The 11,190-nt window shown below is 39.3% G+C and overlaps 1 protein-coding gene across 1 annotated transcript; it reads left to right on the forward strand.

Moving 5' to 3' along the window:
- On the forward strand, positions 1–1,692 carry c2cd4a (C2 calcium dependent domain containing 4A). The gene is made up of 2 exons (XM_039809187.1): positions 1–125; positions 240–1,692. The coding sequence occupies exon 2, from the start codon at positions 267–269 to the stop codon at positions 1,611–1,613; it is 1,347 nt and encodes a 448-aa protein (XP_039665121.1). The 5' UTR covers positions 1–125; positions 240–266; the 3' UTR covers positions 1,614–1,692.
- The last annotated feature ends 9,498 nt before the right edge of the window (positions 1,693–11,190 follow it).

The raw sequence follows: 11,190 nt of genomic DNA on the forward strand, positions 1-11,190 counted from the left end.
CCTCCAACCCGCTGTAAAAAAGAGCCTCGGAGATTTTTCACAACAGCCTAAACTTTTAGCTGGAGCTATCAGTCCATCTTGTTCAGGACAATATTGTGGATTATCCATTATTTCAAAATATTAAGGTAAGAAAATCTTCCTACAAAGTTAATGATTGTAGATATTATTAAATTAATTTCTTTGGTGATTGATCAGGACACAAGGGAGCAACTTACAAGCATATGTGTTTGGTTTTACAGAGTTTCATCATTCCTACCAGAGGACCCATGTGGGTGGTGGAGAAGATCCGCTTGTCAGTGGAGAGATCTTACCTGCCTATCCCATCAGCAGAACTCAGCTTCAAAATTAGTGACATCATGTTCGGAGAAAAGGGTGACAAACCCAAAAGGATTTCCCTCTGTCCTAATGTCATCACCCCCGACAACATCCCAGAGTTCTGCATCCCCCCAACAATCCCATCCCTGCAGGAGTTGAAGAATACGGAGCAGAGCCGAGCTGCTTGCGTAATCAAGGTGTCTCCCTGTGGGGGGGCCAGCCCTGAAATAGAGGTGTCATGTCATGAGGCGATGAACCCGCACATTATCCAGGTGGAGAGTGTGGATGAGAGCCCCTATGATGGCTGCAGTGATGAGGAGACCACCAATGCGGATCCCCAGAGCCAGGCTGCCTTGTCTCTTCCACACATGGCCAAAGCTCAGACCTGCTATGGCTTTTGCACCTTACTGGAGAGCCCCCACACTAGGAGGAAGGAATCGCTCTTCCACTCCGATCCTGGCTCCTCTCCCTTGCTGCTGCCCAGGAGTCGATCCAGCGTGTGCTCTAAAGTCTCCCCCTCCACTTCTCCCTCCTCCTCTCCTTCCTCATTCAGCCTTAACACCCTGGCCTCCAGGCTTTCCCCGAGAGGATACACCCTGAACTGGCAGGCCACTTTGGACAGCGATACAACTTCCTCTACTGAATCCTCTCCTTTCAGCTCGCCACTGCTGGCCAGGTGCCCTGCCAAGTCTTCCCTCTTCAAAGCACTGAGCCATGAACTGCTGTTGTCAAGGAACATGAGGAAGGCAATGGTGTCAAGGAACAATTCCCTGTCCACAGATGAAGGCAGCTCCACAGACAATAGCCCCAATGTCATGAGGAGGGCATCAGATGGGTTAGCTGAAGGCCTGCCCAGCAGCTATAGCCTGGCACCACCCAACATCTTCCCCATGGACTTGACTCTGCACAGAGAGAAGGTAATGAAGGAGAGAATGGCACCCATAGGGAAAAATGGCAGCCTAAGACTCTCAGCTGAGTACTGCCCGGAAAACCAAAGACTGCGGGTTCGACTGATCAGTGCTGAGGGCCTCTATCCGCTCTCTGTAGACCCCAAGATTATCAACTGCAGCGTCAGCCTCTCTCTGGTGCCCGGAAAAGTCCAAAAACAACGCAGCACAGTCATCAGAAAGAGCCGTAATCCAATCTTCAATGAGGATTTCTTCTTTGATAGTATCTCAGAGGACGATCTCAGCCAGCGGTCCCTTCGCTTTAAAGTGGTGAACAAAATGTCCACCCTGAAAAGAGACTATCTTCTGGGTGACTGTGATTTGCCTCTTTCTAGCATTGTGACATCATAAACCTAAGTACTTCCTTAACTGCTTATTTATGAATGAAATTATTTATTCACATTTTTGTATTGTAAATCAAGATTTTATAATGATTAAATTATGGAAAACTGAGGTTGTTTGTCTTTAATACATTTCAAAATAAGACGATATGCTAATAAGTTTCATATGATAAATTGTGTCTGTCTGCAGAAACAGTTCACCCAATTTTCTCCACATGCATTTTCAGAATTCAATGCTCAGGATAAGGTTAATTTAAAACAACAACAAATCCATCATCAACAAAAAGTGAATCCCAACCTTATAACTGCTTATTATGTGTATAATAATTTACAACCCTTTCATACCTTGGTGTGTCAATGTGGCGGAAGCATCAGCTGGCCTGAGACAACTACCGTCTCGTATTTCTCCTAAGCCTGTTGTTTTCTTCATGACCTTCCCAATGATTAAAAATATGACTAGAGACCAGGAACCCTAGAGAGGAGTTTTTACCGTATGACTAATTCAAATCAGTGCAAGCTACCCCCCCGCCCCCCACTATGATAAAGAATACGTATCTAATACTTTTATATTTTATGAAGACTGCACAACTGAATCTGTTAGAGAAACTCACATTCTACAAGTTCAATCACATATTATTCAAGGCCAGTCAAGGTAGGTATATTTTTTATCAGTAAAACCTTTTATCTCACTTTTTTATTCATGCAGGTGACAAGACTTTCTCAAAATGGTACTTTCACTATTTTTACAAAACGCTTAAACTAGGCATGGCAATGTACAATACCCTAAGCTCTGGATGAAAATCAATTGGGCCAGCTAAAAGGCTAAATAAAACATGAAGCATTTGACTGCGTATGAACTCAAACGGGCCTTTTTTCAGACAACTACAGAACATAACATACTCTATGTTGAAGACTAAAAACAGCATCTCTCTATGCAATATATATACATGTTTACTCAACTGAACAGAGCAGGAGCTCCTAATGGTGCGTCTATCCTGCTGTTTTCAGCAATAAAGATCAGGCTTAAAAGCACTGGCTGCCACTATAGCTCCTAGTTAAAGATTAATAGGTTTCTCAGGGCCCAGAAAAGCTCTGATAGGGGACTGACAACTGCTGGTTATACAGTATATTACAAAACATCAAACAGTAATGTGAGGAGATACATATAAATAGCTATATCCACCAAAGATATAATCATAATCTGCTGGAAGATTGGTTTGAAAGCTCAATGTCTGTAATGATACATGCTTTACAACTACAAATATTTCACTAGATTTTACAGTTTGGATTGGGCCACTGAAAAAAGCATTTGGACAAATATAGCTCATGATTCACTTTCAGTTTGAACTACAGATTCAGACCTGCAATCTCTTCTCAATTGTTTGATGTAAATAAGGGTTTTGCGTTTCTACAATACAAGGCCCTAACACGCTTTTGTGTTACTGTAATAGGAGCATCTCATTTCTGACAAAGAAACGCTTATACACAGACAACCTACATTTTTCAACAATACCTCTCTGAATAGGATGTTCCAGATCCTGTGAGGAGGCTGATACTGTTAGACACTTTTGTATTGAGTGTTGACTCAGCTGTGAAATACCCTGTAATAAATGAGAATTACTAGTGATTCCCCTTGGTGGTCAACCACTGATAGGATTGGGAGGGATTTCCACTGATCCATCTTCATTAAAAAAGGCAGAAGCGTTGGTTTTATACAGCACATTGGTTACAGCAACATTAGGGGCTTTGATCCAAGCTAGTGCTGCCCATACAAAAATGTAATCTGTCAATGGACACTGAATAACAGCATCAAGCTTATTGGCTATTCATATTACTCCTGGAAAACGGCTACATCCTGGAAATCCATCTTCAGTATTGATTTCATGCTGCAACGTGTTAAGTCCAACCAATAAAATCATCACACATCTATTTCTTTAATTATTTCACCTCCCTTTCTTTGGAAAACAAACTGCCCTTTTCTCCATAACTAACATTGGTATAAACTTAAGATTGATCTCTCACTTACCTGTTTCAAACATACTGCATGACTGAGAAATAGAAATACAAGATTTGGTATGTGTACTGAATTTGTTGTTTTGTACTTATTACTAGAAGTGATTTCATATTATCTACAGGAAACATCTGTCTCCCTCTGCATCATGAATGCAAACGCACAACGGGGGAAGCACACTGGCTTAATCTCAAGTGTCTGAAAACAGTTGCCTGGTTACCTTCACTCACCAGGATGTCATTGCCTTAATGCACATTTACAATTTCAAAGTAATGAGCTGGAATCGATAACAACTACATTTAGAAATTATTAGGTATACTTGGATATCTTGAATATCCTAATTCCATTCAGCTCTCTATTTGCTGCAAAACCTCCAGTCTTCTCTAGTTTCTTGAAGTGGAAACACAATGTTTTTATACCAAGAAACGTAAAGTATCCCCTTCCCCTGCCATATCTCACCTGTCTGTTTCACAGCTTCCAGCATAAATGAGTCTGTTTAAACCAGTTTCCTTATCTTATTTTCTGTTTTACCAGGCTCCTATATTGTGCCAAAACATATAACGTACACCGTAAAATGTCACTGTAAACATATTTGACCAATGTAGCCACCAGTAGGTGTTTGCCCCCCTTTTTTTTTTTTTTTTGGTAATTAATTTTTTTTTTTTTTGGATTGGTGAAGAAGGGCGTTTTTTTTTTTTTTTTTTTTTTTTTTTTTTTTTTTATTATTATTAATTTCCTGTGAATTGTTTTTTTTTTCATAGACATGATGTTGTCAGGACAAAGTATTCTGATGCCTAACATTGATAGAACAGTAAGGAACTTATTTTGTAAGCTGATAAGGAAAGTGGTTGAGCTCATTGACTGCATACACGGAGCAGATGACCATTAAAAGAAAGTAGTTTTTTATTGGTTGAGCATACTGCATACACGTCATCAAACGAAATTTGATCTTCAGTTACATATTAAACAGCATTAATCAAATTACTCAAATAAAAAGAGGTCAAAATATTCCATGATGTCAGTACGGATGCTGTGAGTGATTGTTGTTTCAGGGTCATGATACCACAGTTTATGGCCCCCTTAGTGGAAGCCTTGAGCAGGCTTCATACGTTATATTTTAGCTGCGTCATTAGGCTGTGTGAGGACACACCACGTAGGATGAAACCAGATCTGACTGAAACAGACACACTGCCAATGCCTGATGATGCTCCAAACTCACTGGAGTCTGCAGTATTTAAATAATACACTAAAAATTCATATGAAAATGAATTTAATTTCTTTATATAATGTCTTTTTTTTTTTTTACAACATAGTCTGCTTAGCTTAAAATGATTGAATGACACTTGTGTGCTGAGACGACTGGAAGAACTGACAAAAGCGACATTATGGTTTCACTACGAATATTTGATTTGACTAAGTATATCCTACCCTATTGACATTTCCAGTGTCACAGTGTACATTCATTCATTCATTCTGCCTCTGTCTGGTCAGTGACATCTATTTTACAATGGCACAAAATCAACCCGATGCAACCACCTAACATATTCTTATCTGTATAGAAATTCTCCGTTTAAGATAAAGCTGAAAACAAATCATGCCGCATCTGCACGTAGCAGACTCATCACTTAGCCTGTGCACCTGCCCTGTGTTACAGCACCCACTCAATCACCTCAGGCACTGTATGGAGCAGAGTCCAAGCGTGACCTGTTCAGTACATAACAACCAAACATACTGTATGCTGGACTTCCTCATCTGATCAGACCTATATAAACAGAACCAAGGTGTTTGAAGGCCAGGGTAAGTAATCACTCACAAGCAGTTGTTTGATTATTGGATATCTTGACAGTATGTCAGTAAAAAGTGGAGGCTAATAATAACTCATGAGGCCTTGTGTTACACTCATTTCTCAGTTGCCCTCAGTGATGTGCATGTGTTTGAGTCCACTTGTGAACAGACACATGCTGATGAGATGGTTAAATGCATTAGGACAAACAGTACAGGGCTTGCACAATACTGTCTGAATAGCCATTAAACAGTTAGGTAAACAGTCTGCCACGACACAGGTCATTTGTTGAATTAATGCTAACTTTAGACCAGCTTAACAGATGTGAACACAATTATGGTGATTAAATACACAACATATAATAAAAAAAATAATAACAAGAGTTTTTTTTACATTTATTCTTAAAGCAAAATTGTGATAACATCACACTGATGAGTATATTTAAACTCATGGCAAAATAAACTGTGCATGATTAGGTACTGTACATAAAAAGATGACACTGTCTTCCCGCCTGTCTTTCTGCGTTTTTTTCCCCTCTTGCAATAGCGCCTTGCACTCCCATGGCAACAAGGCCCAGCTCCAGGGGAAACCATGGAGATCCTGCCTTTCATGTGTGAGATGCTTTTATTTCGACACATAAGTTGATAGAGGCTGTCCCTGTCTGTTTGATTCAGATGCACCTCAGCTTCAGTCACGCTGCTGCTTGTATCCAAAACCAGCTGCCAATAGATCCTTCCTGTGCATCTAAAATGAAGTGGGAGGGCAAAGTCTGGATTATGCGTTGTAAATACTTCACAGCGTTCTGTGACAAATATGCATTTACATATAATTGTAAGTACTTTGTCTAGGTGGATAGAACATTTATAACGTCAATAATTGTATACATATACAGAACTCTTAAACAAAACCAATCAGTGTCAAGACTCAAATGTCAAATGTGTTATTATTTACCAATGAATTCATTTATCAGTTGTCTTTTTAAATAAAATTACACTTGATTATAAAGCTTAAATGGTGTGACATAATTTCAAATGGATGAAATCTCACTTTGGATCAAAGCTCTTTGCATTGGATGATTATGGTCAGTATTTTTGGTCTGCCCAGTCCACCCACCGCCTGGTGCTTGATCAGTTTCCCTGAGAGGGAGAGGCTATGAGACACATCTAGGTCTGTCTGTGTCATTTTAACTGTCCTACTTACTATGATCCACTTACACAACCAACATCCAAACCACAGAGGGGCCTCACAGTCCCGATTCCCTCAACTTTGTTTGTCCTTGACTTTAAAATATTCTAAAAGTTGTGGACTGAAGAGTAAATTTTTTATTTGCGGAGAGTCGATTTATGATCTCATTCTATATCATTTGTCAACTTAATTATCATGTTTTAGAGGAGAAATCCAATGTCATGCTAGTTCCGCAAACACCAAATTCATTGCCATTTTCATTATAATGAACCAGTGAGACAGATAAAAGTCTCGCTTAGATGACGCACAGGCTCTTCTGCTTGCATTTTGAAGAACCAACAAATCCATTAAAGCTTAATTATGATTTCAAAGCACTGCAGTACCTTAAAAACATGAAAACAGAAACCCTGTTCCTAATTCAGAGATTCTAAATTCAATAAGGATTTGTTCAGCTCATTGTCTACCAGCACTATTACACAAACCAAAGCTCGGTCGTGGTATGGTGAAGTTATTAGTGTTTATATGTATTAGGTGGAATTAAGTATTGGGGTGGCGGAGACACATGTCTCTTACTTTAGTTTGCATTTAATGACAATGACTTAACCAGTAGGCTATATCAGATGTTCACATCTTTAATATTTGAAGCACACTGACTTGGAAAATCAATTCCCGCCGGTACATGGAAATACAGTATCATCATATGATTCATAAAAAAGGCTGTAAATATAACAAATGCATCAAGGACAGACAATAGATAACAAATGGTCCACAGCCTTTAGTCACGTTATTCAACTGAGGGTAAACATGGAAGCTAGGTGATGGGTCTATGTTTGCCAATTTGGTTTACTAGGCAACCGACTGATACAGACTAGGGTAAATTGCAGTGTCATTTTGTACAAGTGTTTCACAACCCGTGGCACTGAGGAAAGAGTTTGCCTTAGGTAAGACGGCTGAGTTTAACCATAAAACATTCACACTCCAAGCTCTGAGACTTGACTTTCAAGTTAGCATAAGCCTAATTTTCCATGGTAGTCAATGTCAGAGAATATAACAGCCACAATAAATCTGATGCGGAAAGAATTGGCTGCTTTTTAAGCACTGATTCTGCCTTAAAAAATGTCTCAACTTTGGTTGTGAGCAAGGTGTTGCTTAATACTGCACAGACTGAGGTGTCTTGGGGCGGGTTATAAAGATGAAAGCAAAGAGCTTGTGGGTGCCGCTTTTTCTCCACAATCCAAGTTCTGTTTTTAATTAGGTATCTTTAGATATGTATTCTTTTCACAGAGTGTCAGAATGTTAATGTTAATGTTAATTATGTCTTGCCCCAAGGGACTAAAACAATGATAAGACATTTAAATGCCAACTCCTCTATACTGTATGAATTATGTTGTTGTTTCTCAAAATAGGTATGACATTTTGGAACATATTGTTTTGCTTCTGCCACAGGCAGTCTCAATATGAATAGTACAGTGCTTCAAAAAGCTTTTTTACAATATATTTTCTCTATGGATAAAACTATCTCAGATCTCTTTATCAAACAGGTGATGGTATAACATCCTGTACAGAACTACGGATAGAGTTTAGCTTTTCATCTCTGGAGGAGTAGAATTGCTATATCAAAAATAATCTTGGATCGACAAGGGCTGTCAAAACTGTGCAACCCCCATTATTCTGTGATCTAATCGTCAGTCTGGGGTGCTCACACACAGTGTGCGCAGTTTGTCTGGTAAACAAGGCCCTTTTTATGTACTCAGTGCTTTGTAAAAAGTGTGGGTAGCCCAAACTAATGAGTGAGAGGTGGCAGCCATGCAAGAATGAAGAATGACTTTTTAGCTTAGTTTAATTACAAAAAGTGACTTCAAATATATTACCCAAACTGCAAATGTATTTTATTTATGTACCGGTATGTTTTTTTATTTTTTTTAATGGAGTTATTGTATTAGCAATGGAATCTTAATCATGTCAACGAAGATGCTAGTCACTGCATTGTGTATCGCGCGCACCCTTTGCAGTAGCGTGGCCTGTTCAAACCATAGACTGTATAATATTAATGGACAGAGCCTGTGTGACATCACCCATTGGTTTGTGGAGATCTGCTATGAGTCGCCGAGTTTGCCATTACGGGCGCAGCCATCCTGGTTGTGGATGTGACGATTTTAGACGAGAGGGAGGAGTGAGGGAGGAGCCACGTTACGTTACACACTTTTACTGGCAATCTCATCATAGCCGCATCCTAAAACACCCCCTGCTTTATTGCCGATTTTAAAATCAACGAGACCATAATTAAAAAAATTAACATCATTCTGTATTGCAGAAGACTTAAAAGTAGCAATTGAGACCATGAACTCATTATGAAAATGTTTACTGAAGTAATAAATCAAGTGAGAAGTGGGTCACTTTCTCATAGACTTCTACAGACACCGACCTTCTTTTGCAACCGCACGTGTCGCTGGAATTCAGATAGAATTCAGGTTTATGGCACTTCCGCATTTGCAGCACTTCACCGAACCGGATGCTTTGTCCATTAATATTATACAGTCTGTGGTTCAAACTTTGGATCCTCTGCTCGCTATTTTGCTTTGCTAGCTCTACAATGTCAAAATTGTGCAAACCACTTTGTGCTGCTGCTAATCAAGTAACATTTTCACTTGCAAGCTTCCCTGTCAACAACCCAAACATAGAACTGGAAACATGATTGGTTAAAATTTCAGAAAACTGTGGAATATCTCCATCAATATTTCTCAGAATCCATCTGGTATCTTACACTTGCTTGTTTTGTCTGATCAACAGTCAAAAACAGTATTTTCCATTTAACAAGCAAATGGTTGTTTATTAATTGTCTGCCAATTAAGTGGGCTAATGAACGTAAATCAGCCATAAGAATTAATCAACTAATCATTTAAGCGCTACTTCTTGTGTCCTAACCTGCTGCTGCATTTTAGGATTACTGGGTTTGATTTTATCCATTTCAATTCCCTGTCTCTGCTGGGCTGAGCCTGGTGTATGCTTATGGGGAATGATGAGGTCAGAGCCTGGACGCCAAACATAAGCTCTCTACACAGTCTTTATTCAGTTAATTAGAAATCCATGCCATGAGTTGGAACCTGTCATAAATCATAATTAAAAGCTTACCTGCATTATAATTGTTTTTTGACTATTGCTCAATTACCAACATTCTTAACGATGTTAACTTAGTGATGTTGAATTGTTATGGCATCCACTATTTTGCAAGAGGGAGCTGGCAGTGAAAGTATAAACCAAAAGACATCTGAAGCAGCAGTGACTGTAGACTGATTAAGTGCGACAAAGCCTCCATATGACATAGCATCCCACACCACTGTATCTGTGAAGTGTTGGATAATTATTCACTTCATTTGCTGTTCTGCCACACTATCACAATGGAAAAAATTGTGTTTTGATTTGCAATGCAGGCGTCCAAATCTGCTGGAAGCTTAGTGAATCACTAATTTGCCTCTTTGATCTAAACCTTAATTGATTCAATTGGTAAATTATTGCACCTAGTTTGTCTCAGAGAGCTACAATACTGTGTGTTTTCCACAGCTGGGCATCCTTTGCTTCATGCAGTGAGTTGAAAGCGAGTTTCAAAGGCCACAAAGCTCAGATCTCAGCAGGGCACATGTTTCCCACCATGTGAGGCTGCATGTGTTGGTACACATGTCAGTTCACAGTTCAGCGAGAGGTGAGTGAAAAAAATTAAAATTATGCCCCTGTTGAAAAGGACTAAATAAAATGGATTTTTAGTAATGTGATTAATGTGCTAGTTCTTAATTTGCACATAGTCATTTTCTAATATGCTGCTGTATCATTCATTAATCACTTTACTTCCAGACTGTAAAAAAGAAAAGAGAAGTTTACTGCCAGTTAAAGTGACTCACACTAGGAATTTATCATTGGACCAACACAATGTCAATCTTGTATCCTGGCTGTTGATTGGTTAGGGAGGACGTCCTCCCTTGGAGCATCATATTACGTGTTTTGGCCAATAAAAAAAATGTTGTACATTAAATTGATGTAGGAGATCACGCCTTACGATGGCTCAATGGAGGTCAGAAGGGACTCATCCTCCTCTGTCCTCTGGCCCCAAGACTGCCCTTTCCCCTCTTACCTGCAGCAGACAGTAATCAAAATCTCAATAATGGATTTTTTCCAAAGAAGAGACAGAATTTATTTTACAAATTATACTGAAATTTCATAATGGTTTATTTCAACCAATTACTTTTTTTAATTTTGATATCCCTCTTGCCTCCCAAAAAATAGAGGAGGAGCAACCTCCTTTACCTCTATGGACCAGCCTCTTCTGATGTGTATAATGGCGTTGCTGCATCAACAAAGAGAGATTTGGAAGAAGCACATAAAAAAGACTATTAGAGATGGAAGTCAAACGTCAGTGACCTACAAGAGAAAAATGAAACGTGTAACCTAAGTCACAGGGACATCATCATCATTAGCATCAATAAATCCCCAGCTGTCTGAGTGGCTGAAATAAAGATCACGCATTGCCAGTAAGGGCCAGTAGGGTTGAACTTCCTGTAGCTGGCAGTGTAATGGGGATATCATTTTCATTTGAACACATTAGTGTTCTGTGCT

Source organism: Perca fluviatilis, chromosome 8, assembly GCF_010015445.1.
Source record: "Perca fluviatilis chromosome 8, GENO_Pfluv_1.0, whole genome shotgun sequence".
Taxonomy (NCBI): Eukaryota; Metazoa; Chordata; class Actinopteri; order Perciformes; family Percidae; genus Perca; species Perca fluviatilis.

What these genes read in the sequence shown, in the direction of transcription:
- c2cd4a (XM_039809187.1), top strand. Translation starts at nt 267, where the DNA reads ATGTGGGTGGTGGAGAAGATCCGCTTGTCAGTGGAGAGATCTTACCTG.